Raw genomic sequence first — 19295 nt, 5'->3', positions numbered from 1 at the left:
TGACTTTATCCTCATAACAATAAAAAAAATCTGTCTTTATTTTGTGATATTACAACTTTTTGACAGGTAAAAATACAAACTATATACCAACCATTTCAAATAAAAACAAGGCTGGATTCCAGTTCCTTATTCCCAAATTATCATTTTTCCAAGTTTTGTTCACCTAACAAGTTTTATTTACTAAGAACTTCCTTTTTGACCCGTAGAAACTTAGTTCTAGCAATAACAGTTTTTCTTACATTTATTAATCATCTTTTCCCACCTGTTTATGTTTCAAAATAAGAGCATTAAATTGAATTTCAGGTCATTCCCGGGGTACAGCTTCATCATCATTGATCATAATCACCATGTACGCAATTTGATAAGTCCCATGGCAACGGAACGCCTTTCATCCCACATGGGGCTAATTAGCTATGTACCCTTTCCAAAAATGCAATTTTTATGCTTGAAATAAGACCTCTTGACGGCGTCTGGGGCCCACCGATTGCATAAAATAACACCATTTCCATGAACTACGATTGCCGCAGCGTTACGAGGGAGAAATCAATCTTGTGATTTGACACGTAAATTTTAATGAGGGGGCTGCCATTAAAGGTGTTGAGAAGATTTAAAGTGCTGCAGTTTCGCTTGCGTGGGGCCCACCGGGGCCGTGATTAGCCCTCTCCCACCCCCCACCACAGCTGCTGGCGTCGCGCACTCCTACAGTGACAACACCCGCACATGCTAAATAACAAAGCCCTTCCCCTCTCTTTTGCCAACGACACATCTCGTCCGAGAACTGACAACGACGGATGGAAGTGTTCGTCGTGTCGTCACCTGCACTTAACCTCCAGCTGTGCTCGCTTGTCTTCAGTCTTGTGAGTCTGATGCGAAAGAAGACGGATGCTGCCTCTCCCTCAGATGGAAAATTCTGGAAGATACCACAAATTCAATGTAAATAAAAGACATAAAAATAAAGATTATATATAATTGTAAAGCAGGTTTTTTTTTTTAGGGGGCATTCAAGTTCTGGATTTTTATTTGAAATCAGAAGCAAAAAAAAAAAAAATTTGCGAAATATTCATTCAAACTTCAATTTGTTTGAAGTCTGGGACGTTTGAGAGCTGAGTATTCACTTTATAACACTATTATTATTATTATTTTAACAACATATGTACAATACTGTAGAAAGCTATTTTATTTCTATTCGTTTCAATAGGGAGTCTTGATTTGAGCTATCAACATCATTGTGCCGGCACGGTGGATCACAGCTGGAAAGCTTTGGCCTCACAGTTCTGAGGTCCCGGGTTCAATCCCAGACCCACCTGTGTGGAGTTTGCATGTAATCCCTGTGCCTGCGTGGGTTTTCTACGGGCACTCCGGTTTCCTCCCACATCCAAAAAACACGCAACATTAATCGGACAGTCTAAATTGCCCGTAGGTGCGAATGTGAGTGCGGCTGTTTGTCTCGATGTGCCCTGCGATTGGCTGGCAATCAGTTCAGGGCGTACCCCACCTCCTGCTCGTCGACGGCTGGGATAGGCTCAAGCATACCCCCCGACCCTTGTGAGGATATGCGGCTAAGAAAATGGATGGATGTAGAGAAGTAACCGGCCAACTGCATTGAAACTGTTGCTAACCAAAACAGCAGCACTTACCAAAACCCTTAAATACTGTTTGAGTTCATTTGGACCTATTTTAACATTTGACAAAAAAAAAAAATAATAATAATAATAAAACGTTATTCCTTCACCTTGAAATGTGATGACATATTTCAAAGTGAGTCAAAGATGAAGACATGTCAATATTTCGCCAGATCTGGCCCACTAGAGCAAATCTTCTGGGTCGATAATTTTGACAATAACCATTTTTTTTGGTTCCCAATTCCGCTTTGAAAACAAACAATACCAGTTAAACAATTACTGATTTCAACACTCGCGTTCCATCCATTTGTTGTGTATTTGCGATATCATGAGGCGATTATGTAAAATATCATATGGTTTCATAATCGTAACGGCCCTCTGGGGGAAGCCATGGCGACGATGTGGACCCGAGATAAAAACAAGGCTGTTCCACATCAAATCCGACTCCTGACTACAAAATGGATTTTAGAGTTTACTAGGGTGTGTTAAATCGAGGACAATGGTGACGCGCCTTACACGTGCCCCAAAAAAAAAAAAAAAAATTAAAAAAAAAAAAAAATATATATATATATAGCTATATATATATATATATATATATATTTTTTTTTTTTTTTTTAAATGGGAGATGGAAACAGTCCTGTGTCTCCACCGCATTTGCAAATGTTCTCACAAAAAAAAAGGACTTATTGGTCTTTGAAAGGTCACGAGGGAATCTTGCAACAGCGCAAGAACGATCAAACGCATGAAAAATGAGAGAAATCAGACAAATGTCAAAGGCTGTTTTGAAACAGGCATGTACAGTACCTCCGTAACCAAGTGACAGTCATATAATAATCTCTTTGTCTCACCCAGACACCCGCAGTTCAATATTTCTTTTATTTAATATATGAAACAGAGTTTCTGTTTCTTCAGAACATTACTTTTTATTTAGTTTTAAACTTTTGTTATAAAAATGCGTATGTACTAATATGCCCCACCCCCAATAGAAGCCTGTTTTTTTTTTCATCTGCAATAGGCAAATAAACTCTAAATGCCAGGTAATGCTGTGATTGGATTACGTTGGCATAACTATTATTAAAAATAGTCAAGTTACATCATCGATTGACGCTCAAACGCTTCCGCAAAGCTTTTAGGCATTTTGCATTCTGCATTTTGTTTCGGGTTTATTTTACCCTCATTTCCAGGCAAATCAATATCTTTACTTATATCAATATTTAAATCAAAATTTTCCCCTTATGTCACAGGTTTCAAACTCAAGCCCCGAGGGCCAGATGCAACCCGCCACATGCTTTTATGTGGCCCGCGAAGGCATATCATGTGTATCAACTTTCATGATTTTTGTTAAAAGTTCAACCAAAATTTCAAACCGTCATATCATAAATGATAACGTTGAGATATTGCAAGCATTTTTGTGTCACCAAACATCAACCATAGTTGAAAAACACATTACCCTTAATTGCTTATTGCAAAACTAGCTGGTAAATTTGATGTGTAAATATGATGAGTCAGTTCAAGATTTTCACAGTTTCAATCATAATGGCCCTCCGCTTTAATTTTATTTATTAATGTTTAACAATATTTAAGGTGTATTGCAATTTATTTCTGTTGTAGGTGCTGCCGTTTAGTTTAGCAACAGAGTTCAAATGGGCTCAGCAGTTCGCTTCGATGTGAATGATCCACGAATAGACCGTTAGATAGTGAATATAAAGTCTTCACACCCCGTACAGATATATAAAGTGCCTCTTCCTACATCTAGGAATTCTTACCATTGCATTTTTAATCGGAGCAGAATATTTCTCACAATTATGCCCCCCAAGACTCCTTCGTTTTGTTAATTTTCTCTTTGTTTAATCCATTTTTTTCTTGAGAATCTCCACACTTCAGGGTTTCCGACTCACGTCCTTCTCAAGTGGCCGATGAGCAGCACAATTATCGTTTTTGTTGTGTACTCAATTTTAAAAAGCTTTGATCCCCCCCCCCAATAAACAAAACAAACAAACAAAAAACCCACCTCGTTAATTGAACGGTTTGTGGTATGAGTCGTTTGCTGTCGTGCTGATGGCGCTTTTACCAAGGCATCGTTTGCTGCCCCCCCACTTCAAATTGTCAGATAAAAACACAACGCTCAAGTATTTTTTTTTTTCCTACATTAAATCACAACAGAGCACAGCAACATCATGTTTGTCCAAAATGGAAATGCACATTTTGACAAAAAAGGCAAGGTAGCTCAATTTTGAACTGTTTTGGTAAGTCTGAGAAATGCTTTAATCAGTACTACACAGATGAAGAATTAGAGGACACTTTACACACTATATTTATTGTCATGCTGAAACTAGAATGTTTTCAGTGTTTCATGCAAGCAAGTGACTATATTTTAACAGGTCGTAAATATTAGTATGGTTTACCCAGTCAATTGTGAAACGCTACTTCCTGTGTGTTCCTACGCAACTACACACTTGTTTTCCTCGATTTACATTTTCGATAAAATCCAGAATCCAATGAGACACTGCGGCGGTCTCCTACATTCAGATTTTTCCAACCGACTTCCCTTCATTTTCCAAAGTTTGAAGTCTCGATCCTCTTTTTCGCACGCGTGACGGCGTTTGACGCGTCGCGCGCCTGCGTGTTCTTTTTCGACGGCTTCTGCAAAAGATTGGATTCACACTCAACAAAAACAACCAAGTTAATTGTTCCTAACGAGATTACGCGCCTGCCGGCCAAAACACGGCCAGGGATCTGCATATCTGGCAACCCGAAGCAGGGAGAAGAACCGCCGAGGCGAATCAGCCAAACTTATTTTCGCATCGCGTGACGATGTTTTCATTCTCTCCCGCCGATTTCCGATTGTCCTTCCACGTCGAACATTCCGAGCGTAATGAAGACAGCGGACACGTGAAAATGTTTCTTTCATTTCAAATCATACAAAAATGACAATTAATGAAAATGTAACTGTTTACTCTTAACGCTACCATACGTAATCGAGAAAGTGGGTCAACCAGTTTTTGTTGGGGCACTTTTTTTTTTTTTTAAATAAAAGTTTACACGTGTGCTTGAAAGCCAACGGGAGATTAAACGAGCACAGTTTTAATCCATTGTGGTAAAAAGTTCCGAGAGTGGCTGGCCCAGTTTAGATATCCCAAGTAGCTTTCTCTCTGATCAGCGCCTCCCTACCGAAAGATCTCCAATCCTGGACCCAAATAAGAAAGAATTAGTCAATACTCACATGAGTGTCCACTCGATGCGCTTTGCCATTCTTCGTGGCGGTGAGTCACCATCTCGTCTCCGGAGGTTGATTTATGAAGGGGTATGGCGGGGGGGGCGGGAGAAGCGGCACTAAAAAAGGCCAAAAATTCAGATATTGGTGAGTAATGCTAGAGACTACCTGCGTACTAGGTGGGGTTTAACCTAATGAGAGATTCTTATAAAGGTACTCAAATGGACCTTTCCGACCTGTCAATCACTAGTACAATAATAGCCAATCAGAGAGCCGCATTGTCTTAACCCCTGGCTTGAGACGCCCCTCTCGCCGTGTTGTCCCACAAGCAATTCTGGTTGTCAGTAGCGTGCGCTTGGAAAAGTTAATGTTATGAAGAAAATGGTCCTCAGATGCGCTCGGGGAACGTGCGATTCTGATGAAAGATTTCCGGCTAGGTTACAAGGGGCCCCGCTTGATTCATTTTCCAAAACCTAAGACACGGTTGACGAAGTGTCTACGATGGATTAAGGCTTGCGGAAGAGCACACGGAGAACTAAGTGTGGACAACCAGCCAAGTTAAATGAATACAACCACTCACTTATAAAGACTACATTGATACTCATGATCTTACCTAGTAAAAAGTACTCACCCTGCTTTACATGCATAGTACGATTCCACTATTTGATCCTGCTGGATTTCAATATGAAGTCTGTGAGGCGTCAAACGTTTTGCTGTAACTCTGACATTGCGTCCTGCTCCGTCCGAAATCCTAATTCCGTGTGCGTATCCTTGCGTGAAAATAGTTGAGACCTCTCTGTAGAACTCTCTTGGACAAGTCTGACGCATTTGGCAAAAAAACAAAAAAACAAAACATACCCCAATATTATCTGGAATACGCGATAGAGAATCGACTTCAAACATGTTTTGTTCAATCGCCGTTTTGAAAGCTTGTGGGATGTGGCTAAGGGGGCGGAGCTAAAGGTCGCCATCGGAAAGGTCCACTGTGAGCTTACTGTATACGTCTTTGGAGAACTTTTTTTTTTTAAAATCACTGTTGAAGTGAAAGGCATGATGCAGTGAGTAGTAAAGACTTTTTACTCAGAGACTGTCAGCAAGGATTTCCACTCCAAATAGTAAGAAAAGAAATAAAATGCGTCCGCCTTTAACGTGTACCCCCCGCCCCCGACCCCCTCTTCATGGGAGAATGCATCACTGTTTATCTGTGCGAGCAGGAAACTGCAATTGTGTGTATGTGTTGGTGACTCAGATGAAGACTACATCGAGTCACAGTGTGTTAGCAGTGTTAAGCCTTGCCCCCGGCAGTGTGCGTGTGCATGTGTGTGTGTGTGATTACAGTAGCTGGTGCCAACGTCAAAGTGTTGTCTTATGCCAGGTCAGCATGTTTACACAGTGGAATGTGATATTGTGACACCCACACACGCACACACTGTGATAATGCACTAACAATTTGGCATGGACACACACACAGGCAACACAAATGGCCCCGAGTGGAAATGTTTTTATCAGTGGTCCCAGCGAGCGAGGGGTAAACGTTTCATCAGGGGGTCAACCGGCGGCTCTCGGCACCTGACCGATTCCGGCACCTCCCGCGCTCGGTGGCGAGGAGCTTCGGCTGGACCCGATATCGCTCGGCACCGCGCCGGTGCCCCGGAAAACGTCGAGAAAATTGGAACGCCCCGGGGCTAAGAAATAGTTTTACGCTTGCATGTTTTATTTAAAAACGTTTTTCTTCTGGCCCCGGGTTCCGGAGTCAGTTCGTGCGACGGCCTGAATCAGGGCCCCTTACCTGTTTCTTTCAAAATTTGAAGCAGTTTTTGCGTGCTTTCATGAAATGGCTGCTAATGCTTTGGTCAGAAATATCTCAATAATCTTATATTAATTAGTCTGGGGTGGGCCTGTCTGATGCAAATGGCGCACGAACAGCCCCCCCCCCCCCCCCAAAAAAAAAAATGGCCAATGCCGTGTACAGTTTTCGTTATCATGAAAATGAAGTGTAGAGCGTGTAGTACAGCCACAAATGTACGTTAATAACCTCACAATATGTGAGGATTAAGGGAGTAAGATACACACCTCATTACACAAACACCAGTATATTCATAAAATTTCAAGAAATTAAAAACATTTTTTAAAATGTTTGACAAGTTTTGAAATGTATCCAAACTGCCCTCTCTCTTGCATGCACGGGAGGGGTGATTTTGACTTCCAATTAAACACAATTTAAAGAACCAAACCGATTTCGCCACATTTTCTGCCTCACTGCAATAGACATTGTGCTGCTCATCCCGTGCAGTAGCCACTTCGGTGAAGTATAATACAGACAGAGACATAGGCCCACGAAGAAGAGTTTAAAACCTGACTCAGTCAGCTGCAGTAATATTAGTCATTCTTCACGGATGATAAAGAATATATCTCTGCAAGAATTGCTAAAATGTCGCTCTACGTGTTGCTCCACACTTTGTGTTCGACTATCCGTTGCTGAAAGAGTGACAACACTACGCGGCCAACGCACCCCATTAGCCTGTCTAAGGTGTTTTGCATGGTTTGCTAGCATGAAGCTAAAGGGTTCAATTCAAACCAAAGCTAGGTGGCGGTTTTAAATTTACACCATGCATTTTTCTTCATTTTATGTTAATTTTGAAAGTAAATTTCATTATGGATTGTCAAACATTTACTGTATTTGCTCTGTATGCGTGAGTAGTTACAGCTGGGCTCGTTGTAAAGAGCAAAACTACACATCAGACCACCGCAAAATGAGACTTTAGGCCTTGCTGTTGTGGTGTTTTATGAGATAAGAAGGCAGGCAGATTTACTTCACTGCAGGGCAGTAAGAAATGCTTCTTCATTTTTTTTTCCTCGTGTTTCTCCTCAACTCTGCTTTCGCTCCCTCCCGAATTGTAAAAATCACCATGTCTTTGAGAAAAGGCAACCGTGCAGGCAGCCAATTATTTTCCCGTCATCAATTATTAGAGCGTGATCTCTGCCTTCCAGTTCTCCCTACTCCCCGATGTTCTAAATATTTGACAGAGTTGTCAATCTTGACGCCTAATTGTTCTTTGTTGCTCTTTGTTTGCCCACAAACTTGGCAAAGTTTGTCCGAATCAGAAAACTGCTTGGAGTGTTATTCCTTCATGTTTTCAGGATGATTTATTTGACGTCTGTTTGTGTTTGATTGTTATTCTGTTTACTGCTAGTGCATCATTTTAAATAATGCTTGTTTACTTATTTGAAATTACATAATTAACACAATAACAACTCATTCCTATACGCAAGCCTTAAGCTTGATTGCGTATCATTTGAATTTAAGCGATTCTGGTCCCGATTGCGGTTACTTAGCATTTGGATTCCAAACTATTCTCCATTCCGATTCTTTTATGGGTCTACGTCAAAAACGTTTGCATGGTTTAAATAAAGTGTCTAAAGAATGAACATCCATCCAAATGATCATTTGACTGGTGAGGTTCTGCATAACTAGTATCAGTATCTAACCTATGAACTAAAATCCAATGTTTAAGGAATAAAGTAATTGACTTAGCATACATTATTTAATGTATTGTTATTATTATTATCATTAGCTAACAGTAACATATAGCATTGTTAAAATAATTATTGAGGACCATTTTATCACGTCAGTTTATATGTACAAATTTAAATTGTCTTCCTGTTATTAGTCTTACCCTTTTATTTTGAAGGGCACGCACCGGAAGTCTACATTTTGTCACGAAATGTAACTTCACACAGACAAAAGGTTAGTGTTGGTGATACTGTAAGATTGATGTGAATTATCTCATTTTTCTGTCATCGGCTCTTAGGTTGGTTTGAAGACTAAATTAAACGCTAAAATCGGCAACAGTGCAAAAGTTAACACTTTTTAGCTGTCACGGTGTTAGCATAGATTTTATTGTTTGACTCACCCAAATGAGAGTTGGACTTCATTGAAGCGAGAAACGCGTTGCAAAGTATAATGAAAGTCTCCTTTACACAATAATAATATTATTCCAAGTGTTGCACTGAGACGACTTGTCATTAATTTAAAAAAAAAATGATTTGTTTGTTTGAGATGAGCAAGTGTTCTTCTTCGTCGGTTTTCTCCATTTCTTCTTCGGACTTGGCGGGAGGATTTGGCGTCCGTGCAATCAAACATGGAAGGGAGTTCTTTTGTTTTAAACATTTCCGGGAGAACCGTAACGTTCGTCCAGGTTCAAGTCAACTCGAGAAGCCCAACTCTGATGATGAGTCGTAGATATGCAAGTATCTTCCGCTCACCCCACCGCGCGGGCGTTTATCGTCGGATTTGTCGCTGAGCTCGAATCGACGGCGGTTTAAGTGGCGTTGGCAGCAAAGAGGTGCGTGCCAGCCGGCGCCCGGCTGGTCTAGGGCACCGTGTCAACCCCGCATCGTGGGACTGGGAATTAGTTCATCCACCAATTAGTTTGACAGAAGGACGCCTTAATACGGTCAATGTGGAGAAAATACACTGACTCACAAGTCTCGGGCTGAATGATGAACGCTGAATACTTGCTAGAGTGTAAACAAAGTTGTAGTAAAACTGATGTCAGTTTAAAAAAAAAAAATATATATATATATATGTGTGTGTGTGCAGGCTCTGAAATATAAATATGAACATTTTTTTGTATCTGTATGTCTTTAAATGACCTAAAATTTGGATTGGATGAACAGTAACATTGGTGCTTTTGAGGAGGGTAACCTGTCCTCTGTTATTCACACACAAATTCATCAATTCACTAGTATGTACTCTCATAAAAATGTTGCTTTGGTGCCAAGGAACTGTGTTTAAATCAGAGGAGGAGCTTCATTTAGCCTTGTCTATGAGAAAAACACAGCTATGGCCGCGGTAACCTTTTTGGAGCGCTGTCAATTACTTGCACGGTTTCAATACCATAGCTGGATATTATATCGTATCCAATGGAGCAATGAAAATAGTGATCATTTTCTCGCGTTCAGCAGATTATATTTTGTATGAAATGTTAAGGTCAGCTCAGATGGATGGGAGATGAAAAAGTGCATTCATTCGATTATAGTAAAATCAAACAGTGCAAGTCAATGTGGGAATAACACACCGTTCAGTATTTTATTAACCATCCAGTTTTTCACTTGTTAAGGAATTTTATTTTTTTATTCCACTCCTCAGGAGACATCTTAATAACGCACCCTGGCTCGCCACATACAATTTGAACATTGTCTCGGTCCATCTCGGGCCCACTAATTGACAGCTACATCAACTCCAAGCTAAATCATCGTTGGACTTTTTACGGTGGGGAAGGCATATCGGACAAATTGAAACTGGTGATGACATTAGAGGAGAAGTCAAGCGGCGGGAATGAGCTGCGGGACGTATCGCCGTCCGCGCAATTATCCCTTTGTGGGAGTAATGAGGAGCAGAAAGATGACCGATCAACCGTGGTGCGCCGGTGGCGCGGCGATCCGTCATGCTTAGCCACGTAGTTACATCACGATAACGGCGGGCGACGCCTCGAGGAGGTTTCATACTGTGTGTGAAAAATGAATAGATGGATAGATGACACGGGTTGGTGCGGCGACTGTAAAAAGCCGTTTATGGTTTACACTTTTAAAGTTAAAATTTCAACAGGTGTGATGGAAATTCAAATGCAGTTAACATTGAGGGACAGAATTTATTGAGCTTTTCTGTTGCTTGCATTAATAGACACAAATTGATTCTTTTAATTGAGAAATGGATAGCAAGCTATAGCGCTGATGTTAGCTAACAGGCTAGGCATTATTTATTGCTTAAAAAAACCTGACCAAACGTAGTATGGAAACATGTCTTCCACAAGCTTTACGACGGAGGTTTGGCTTACGATTTTGTCGGGACAATATTTCTCCTCCATTTCCCTCCATCACTTAAGTACAGCTTTTGCCGCATTCATTTTGTATCTATTTTGTTATGAAATTGAAGAAAAAAAACGGAAGCTTTTGAGGAATATCTGTTGCCACAAACCCAAACAATGCAAGATGTTGTTTTCAAAACAGGTATATCGACGACACTTGCTTTTCTGCAACAGGTAGCGCCAGTTTTTTTTTTTCTATTGTCATCTTACTTTTGCAAAGCCCCCCCCTAGAGTCACACACACACACACAAAAAAAAAACAATAAATCTTTTACACTCAGATCTCACAAAAGGAGCTGTAACTGAAGCATTTATTTGCCTTTTTGTTTTTCCACAGAACCTCGCAGAATATACGTTTAGATATTGTAACGTAAGTGCCGTCGCCTGACGTAATGCAGAACCCACTTGTCGGAGGACAGACTTTTCAATATAACGTGACTCGAGAAATGAAACGGAGGTGTTAAACTTCGCACCCCTGTCCTGGCGTTGCGGCACTCCTTAAGTCGCAGGTGTCATCTCGCCTCCCTGATGGATCCCAGTCTAAATTCCAGAAGTAAAAGGGTGCCATGTTGAACGGTGCAGTGTTAGCACTGATGCTGACGCACTTTTTTCTGCAAACACAGCGTTACGCTATTGATTTTTAAACAAATAAGTCGACTCAAATGTATTTAAGTTAACTATTTTCACTTGGTATTGTCGAAAAAACATATAGACTTTTAATCTTCAACGGGCAACGACGGAGTTTTGTAACACTTGTTAGACAATTGAGCATTTCAGAGTCGTCATGGATTTGTTCAAATTATTTTCAAAAGTTTAAAATAGCTAAAAACATAAATAACAGAGAACACGAGAAAAGACCAATAGTCTTGATTTCTAAATAACATAATATTCAAAAATAAATAGATTTGCTATACTTGGAAATACATGGTTTCTACTTGAAAACGACTATTATCTGAAAATCCAGATAATACTAATGCTTCATGTACTCTTTCTGGCAAGTGTATATGCCATACTATATTCATCCATCCATCCATTTTCTTAGCTGCTTATCCTCACGAGGGTCGCAGGAGGGCCGGAGCCTATCGCAGCTGTCAACGGGCAGGAGGCGGGGTACACCCTGAAATGGTCGCCAGCCAATCGCAGCGCACATGGAGATAAAACAGCCGCACTCATAATCATATCTAGGGGCGATTTAGTGTCCAATTAATGTTGCATGTTTTTGGGATGTGGGAGGAAACCGGAGTGCCCGGAGGAAACCCACGCAGACATGGGGAGAAGATCCAAACTGGAATTGAACCCGGGTCCTCAGAAGTGTGACGCCCACGCTTTCCAGCTGCTCCACCGTGCCGCCTCATACTATATTCCTTGGCTGAAATAAATGAAATTCAAATTATTATCTATTGTTGCTTTAAAAACACAATATCTTCGGTTACATACCGGCAGTATTTATTTCAAATTCATAGTAAAATTTGAGTAAAGTGTCATTTTCTGATAATGAAGGGCCCCTGATGAGTACTTGTGACACGGCAGTAATTGATACGAACGGGACTGAAATGAGTTTAAGGCCTTGAATGAGAAAAGTTCATTCAGATTTTGACAAAGCGTACCCGCTGGATGACACGTTAATTCCTCTAAGTGGAACAAATACAATTGGAAACGCCTCGGAAGTCTCCTCAACTGACCCGACGCCGCGACTCATTTCAATATTGCATTCTCGCTTTGCTTTTGAATTATTTATCAACGGTATAATTAAACAAAGATACGCTCTTGCGGTGGGGGGGAAAAAAAAAAGCAAAACAAATGTTTGCCGCTCCCGGCAATTTGACGCATTATTGCATAATTTCCGAGCAGAGAAGATGCATAATATGCTGCGACATTTATATTGTCTCTTTCTCGCCATAGTTGTTATTTAGTTTTACATAGTGATGACGTGACTTTTTTTTCTGTTGCTCTGCCTACTTTTCACATGACCGTTTATTTCATTGCACTATTGTTTTGCCTCTGTTTTTGCCAAACTGCTCTTTTCTGGCAAATTTGAACCCGAGTCACTTCGCTTTCACCAAATCTGACACAGTAGCTGATTCTACAGCCACATTTTTGCCCAGTGCGTCTTCCGCGGTCGCGCAATAACAGGCTGATTGCGTTTGGAAAATAAGCGTCCTTGGAGAACGGACGCGTGGAAATCCCGCAAATTGCTTGAATTATTCGCCGGCACTCAAAATGACAGAACGGCAACAAGTGCGGCTCTGCTGACGCCACGAACGTCACGTTGCCGATTTGTATTCCGGCTGTTGAAAATATTCCAATTACTGCTCAAGTGCAGAGAAAAGGAAAGAAGGCGATATAATAGGAAATAGTGAGGCAAGTTAATGATGAGATATAACAATAAGAAGAGTGCTACAAAAATTACCGAAAATGAGCAATAATACAATAATATTAAATATACTTTTTAGGATTCAGAGTCGGGTAGTAACTCGCTACATTTACTCTTCTATATTTCTGTGTGTAATGTTGGGAAAAAGTACTAACCAGAGTACTTTTAATGTACTGTTACATTGAGCTACAGTTCTCGAACTACTTTTACTTTTGCTTGCGTGATGGATTTGTTTTGGTTTTCTCAGAGAAACTTCTGTCTTCCGACCTTTTTTTTTATTTTTTATTTTGAGGTGGAACTTGGGTGTCAAAAGTTTGTGAACTCCTACTGTAAATAATTTCAACTTTTTTTCCCTGTCTTCTCCCCACGCAGTTTGGCGCTAAGAGGACGGCGGTGAAGATGGAGAGGATGCATTTAATGGGGCCACCGTCACGTACTGGGGTCAAATGGCCTGGGAAAACGGGGATTGGTGTCCTCTATCTGCTACTCCCCCTGCTGCTGCTATCCACTTGTCTCAGCCAAGACGCTGACGGTAAATATAGAGCTCTTTATTTAATTCTTTGTGGATGGTTTTATTGTATGGAGGTGAACATACGATCCTAAAACTTTCCCCACAGAGTTGCAACTTTGTAGACCTTTGTAGAGATCATGACCCGGTCAAGTGAATTCAGAGATGTTTTAAAAATACTGCACATTATAGGAAATGTTAGCTAAAAAGATGCTCATCTGAGCCCTATTTGGTATTGATTTGGAGACATGTACAGTTAAGCAGTTTTTCACAACTTTTGCTTTCCTAGTTTTTTTTTTTGGGGGGGGGGTGCCCAATGATCCACTTGCCATCCGGCATGGCATAAGAGGTTTCATTTAATTTCCCACCATCCATTAATTCCCAGGCTACCATGGATGTGCCTCTCTTTAGTCGCACTTGGTGGGGTCTTAAAAAAAAATAGGCTTGCACAGGAGAAATTCCGAGGGCTTTATACGCTGTTGGAGAATAACATGTTGCAATGTTATGTCATTTTATTTTCAAAAATACTGTATATCATTGTAATTCACTGCATTGCTTGGAAAAAAACATGTAATTAATTTTTTTTTTTTTTACATAATTAGTTTTAATTAATTTTGTAAAATCTCCAGATTTTTTTATCATGTCACTTCCTTCTAAAAGTAAAGATAATAAAAAGTAAGTGAGTTTCTTTCGGCTTCTCCCTTTCGGGGTCGCCACAGCGTGTCATCTCAGATGAACGCACATATATGTTTGGCACAATTTTTACGCCGGATGCCCTTCCTGACGCAACCCTTCTCAGGGAGTGGAGGCCCCAGTGGGATACGAACCCACAACCCTGGTTTACCGGACCAGTCCTCTAACCACTGCGCTCCAACAAATTAATTTAAAACAACCTCCTCGAGTTGCTTTGCATGTCAGTTTAGATTAATGCTGACAAACACGACAAAACTCCATAGACAGGCTAATGAATAGCATAGGTGTTATAACCCTTTAACCAACAGATATTTGAACACAAATGGTGGAGCAACACGTAGGCAGACGATATAGCAGTACTCACAAGCATCTATTACTGCATCTTAACTGGGGAGTTACTTCTCTCCATATAAATTGTAAATGGAGTGCACTTACTGTATATAGTGCTTTAGCAGCGCTCAAAGGGGTTTACAGAGGCCCAGTGGCCTCAGTGGGATGCCAGTGTTTTAATGTTCCGAGCGTGGTCACGGAATTTTGATGAGCGCGGTTGCAAATTGGCAGCTGGCATTTCCCTCAATTCAACCCAAGCGCCACCACCACAAGAGAGTTTGGCTTAATGAGAAGTCGAGAATGCATACTACACTTTTAATTAGGACCCCTTCCCTGGCTGAGGAACTACATTTATTCACTTTTAGTTCCCAAAATGACGACTGGTGCATTTTTAATGAGCCCAGTGTGAGAGAATACACAGCGTGTCAACTTTGAGCTACAGGGTGAAGTTGAGCGCTGAACCGCTTTACACCCGTTTGCGTTCTCTCCCAAGAAACCGTCATCACCAAAAGACTAAAATGCTATTTATTGCCTCGACTTGATCGTATTATGCCGGATTCAAAGAGAGCAAACAACACAACCGGCGCTACGCCACGGAATAGCAAACCCTCTGCTGCTCTGGTGAATTCCTGCAACTAGATTTCCCCCTGATTTGGAATTCATGTGAAGTTTGTGAGCGTGTAGGCGGCGCCTCTGCGGCTGCTCTAATTGAATGCGCATCTGAACAAGACAAAACAGGAGGCTTGACTCACGCTGGCGTCGTCGAGCATGTCGAGCATCTCTGAAGTGTGCTTGTGAGCGTGTTCGGTTGAAGATACGACATGATGTTTGCCCGTAACATATCTGCCATATGGCTAACTACCTGTTCTGTAGCACTACCGTAATTATGACATCGCCAATTAGCAGCATCTCACTCAATTATACTTTACATACGCACACAGTTCTCTTCAACGAAATGTTATCCAATTCTATTGTCCAAAAATTTAAACCAAAGTACAGCGGTAAGTTTAAATCACTCCATGACCAAACCATTACGACCTTGTATCAAGTGAATAGTTGCCATTGAAAGATAAAAAGAAAATGGTTTACATTGCCAGTGGAAAACTGAGAAAGTAAAAACTGATGAAAACGCTGGACCCGGGCAATTAAGCAATAGTTTGGCATTCATTTCCTGTTTCCTCTGCACTTAAGAACCTGACAGATTGTTATGGAGATCTGATGGGCGCAGATGTACGCTACTCACGGGACTGGGGAGGGGACACACACACACACATCGCAACAGCTACACCGCTACGTTCCCTTGGAGAATGCAACTCCACTGCCAAGCCATTGTATGCCGAAAGACACAATGATTGAGTACACCTCTCAACGGTTTCTGAGAGAAAAATACGCGAGGCTAGACGGGGTTTGGTCCTTATTGTACCAGTGTAGCAGTGGTCCAGGTGGAAACCATTCAATTTGGGGAGCAAGAGAATGGATCTACAAAACATTATTTTTCCATTGTGAGCTTTTCTTTCCCGGTCTTCCGTGAACTTGCCCTTGTTCTTACAAGCTCTTTCACTCACCCTCCTCTAGGTCAGCGGTCCCTAAGCTTTTATGTGCCTCGTACTGGTTACAGATAATTTTTTGGAGGGAGCAGTAAAGAGAGATTTTCAGTGGTACAGTGGTGCCTCGGTTTACACATTTAATCTGTTCCGTCACCATGCTTGTAAATCGAAATACTTGAATCTTAAATCCACTTTTCCCTTTGAAATGAGTGGAAATCCATTAGTCTTTTCTAATAGCCCACAAAACATCAACAAATGTGTTTTTAGAAGGAAAAATAGCCTTCTGGTGTGCAAATCTCAGGCACCAAGAGCAAGTGTATAATAAGAGAAATATGGAGATACACCAAGCAGACACTCGCCACTACTTAGCTATTTTTTTAATTAAAGGATAAAGAATAGACACCCATGAGTATTGTTATCTTGTCCGTCTGTACTATGTGCTCAAATATCCTTTGCCTAAAGGGTTATAACGTTGTGACATCAAGGCTATTTGTCAGCTTGTCTAAGCCATTTTGTATTAAAATTAGCCATCAGACTTTCCTATGTCAAAGTTATGTGTTTGTTTTAAATACACAACATCAATTCTCTTTGTTTTATGTTCCGTTTTACAGCAAATTTCAACCGGGGGGTGTAAATAAAGAGCTTAAAGCAAGCACTTTATTTCTGTTTCGAAGAATTGTTAACGACCCGCCGAACTGCTGCTAGCTGTGAAGCGCGCCGACAACCATCTGAGGCTTGTGTGAAAATATTTCGTTTGCAAGTTGAAGCAGAAGGAAAAAAAAAAATCAGTTGAGTGACTACCCATCTAGAAAAGCTTGGAATTCAAAGTTAGTACAAAGAATTTGTCACATTGTAGTCTTGCTAGGCGGGTGCGAGCTATGCTGACCACTTATAGATGTCAGTATTGCCCTTACCCACATGAAGCTGTCTCCCCAGACTAGTGAACAGGTTAGCCTCGCATTTCCTACGTCAAAAGGCTAAAAAGCTTTCAACATTTTGTCAGATTTTTTTTTTCAAGCACCGATGGTGGTGTTCTAACCGAGGCAGATGGCACCTGGCAGAGGATAAGCGTGCTCACGAGCCTAGGAGACTTTAGAGGTTGACTTGCAGCTCAAAGATCAGAACCATCTGTGGTTTTGGAAGGGCCATTGTTTCCACACGCATCACTCGCTTGGCTCGCTGCTTTCACCGGCTGTCAGTTAGTGCAAGCATGAAGCCTCGGCATGACTTGGTTTCGCATCACTTACGTGCCAAAAAGCGCCACCTCGCGGAAACGCATGTGTATGCGCCTATTTTCCAGTAACACGTTTTGTCTCACCCGTGTTCCTGGTTCACTTTGAGGGAATTTTTTTGCTCGGGAAACCTTTTGCGAGCAGTGTCGTGCCGTTGGTCAACGAGTTTGGGTTCTACCACTCGTGCTCCGAAGGATCCCTCTAGTGATACGCGAAAGTACAGTTTAGTTACATTTTTTTGTAACTATTAGTTTGGGTACAATTTTGATTAAGTGCAATACATTTCAAACAAATCAATAGGGTCAGACTTTTATTTTCCAATTTTAAATAGAGTGTTTATGTTCAAGAGGTGCATAATATTGCTGTGACTTGCAATAATATAAGATATGCTCTTTTGGAATAAAACTTACTTAGGCCACTACTATACTGTGTTCTCAAGTTGGCTTCTCTAGGCCAACATATGCTAAATATTTAATCATATGTAAAGAAAAACGGTGTGATATTTTGCAGTGTTCAATTTTGAAAATTTCATCTTTAAAATATGTTAGTGGGATATCTTGCCTACTATGTGCGTAATTGTCAGAGGTTTATACATTTAATGCAAATAGTTTTTAATTGAAATAATCTCAAAATAAAACTCGGGATATCTTATAGAGTTCAAATATTTCTGAATATAATATGAAATATATTAATGTAAAGAATGAAAGGTATAAATAAAAAAATGAGACTAATTGTATGAAATTTTCCTTCACATTTTAGAAAATAATTACAATAAAATGCATCTTTCCCTTTTTTTTTTAATTTGTAAAAAAAAAAAAAAAGTATACTCCCTTTCAAAATTGTAACTTTTTCTAATAACGTTTTGGCACAACCAAGACTGGATTCATTTTCTGGCCAAGCTAGTAACTCAATTTATTTGTATATCAAATCAATGTTCCCCATTGAAATGCATTAAAATGCCACTAATCCATTCCAACCCTGAGATATAAACATTAATACAAAATAAAACATCACAAAAGGAAATTGAAAGTGATGAACTTGTTTTATGGCGTAAACGAAGTTGCGTGTTAACGTGGTTTTAAAAAGGGTGTCGTGTATTTACTAACATCAGGAGCTCTGACTCGTAATTTTCCATGTGCGGTTTGCTCCTTGTGATTGGTTTAATTCTGTGTTTGTCCATTTTTGCTCCAAATGAAATATAATATACTGGGGAAAAAACAGGACCATTCTGACAGGAGAGAGTGACCGGCTTTGACCCGCAGACAGAAGCTTGCATGACGCTGCAGTTGTTGGCAAGATGAATATTAAGGGCAAACAACAGAGGTCGGTCGTGTAGCTTCGCCTTGGGGATGAGTGGCGTGTGATTGGGCGCCGCTGTCAGCCGCCGTCATCTCCACAACGGGCTCGGAGCGCCACCGACGCTCCGAGAGCGAGACGGAGAGTCCGGCTAATGGATAAGCCAGCCCGGTGACAAAGTGGCCCTCCCTCCAGCATCGAGTCTGTGTTTGTGTGCGACTTTGTTAGCCGACGTCGTGTCTACGCTTGGGTGTGTATTGTGTGTTTTCGCCCGCGTTCGAGCACACACTCGGGTCAACAATCCGTCGCCTCCAGAGACGCATCAATCTAACACAAGGTCACACTGTATCTTCTCAGCCATCCTTTCCTTTTACTCTCCATCTACCTTTTTCTACTCTTACTGTCCTTTTAATTCCTCACCTCCGACGTTTACTTCTTTATTCGTCCCGTCTCCCCCCCTCGATTTCACCTCGCCACCTGCCTTCCACGGCTGAGTGGGTCGAGGGGGGAAAAGGGATGGACGGATGGATGGTTAGCTGAAGAGATGATGGATGGATGGATGGAGGATGGTGGACTGGCCGGGAAGAGGTGATAGTGGTGATGGTGAGGA

At 41.1% G+C, this 19295-nt stretch overlaps 1 protein-coding gene and 1 long non-coding RNA gene across 3 annotated transcripts in view; one reads left to right on the top strand and one right to left on the bottom strand.

Moving 5' to 3' along the window:
* Positions 1-208: 208 nt before the first annotated feature.
* LOC133495339 (uncharacterized) lies at positions 209-8889 on the bottom strand. Of its 2 annotated transcripts, none has more exons than XR_009793546.1 (3): positions 8751-8889; positions 4846-4955; positions 209-910 (listed from the first exon to the last, which is right to left on the bottom strand). It is a non-coding gene; the product is annotated as an uncharacterized LOC133495339 (long non-coding RNA). The 2 variants fall into 2 exon arrangements; XR_009793545.1 differs by lacking the exon at positions 209-910 and adding an exon at positions 3850-4265.
* The window catches only part of LOC133495337 (protocadherin-15-like), an 85016-nt gene continuing 74501 nt past the window's right edge, over positions 8781-19295 (top strand). Inside the window, exons 1-2 of the mRNA XM_061809850.1 lie at positions 8781-9083; positions 13452-13611. Coding sequence (XP_061665834.1) covers positions 8979-9083; positions 13452-13611 — 265 coding nt within the window. The 5' untranslated portion in view covers positions 8781-8978. The remainder of the gene's footprint in view (positions 9084-13451; positions 13612-19295) is intronic.

Source organism: Syngnathoides biaculeatus, chromosome 22 (assembly GCF_019802595.1).
Source record: "Syngnathoides biaculeatus isolate LvHL_M chromosome 22, ASM1980259v1, whole genome shotgun sequence".
NCBI lineage: Eukaryota > Metazoa > Chordata > Actinopteri > Syngnathiformes > Syngnathidae > Syngnathoides > Syngnathoides biaculeatus.
Note: the sequence above shows the minus strand (reverse complement) of the source record. Positions and strands in the feature narration are given on the sequence as shown.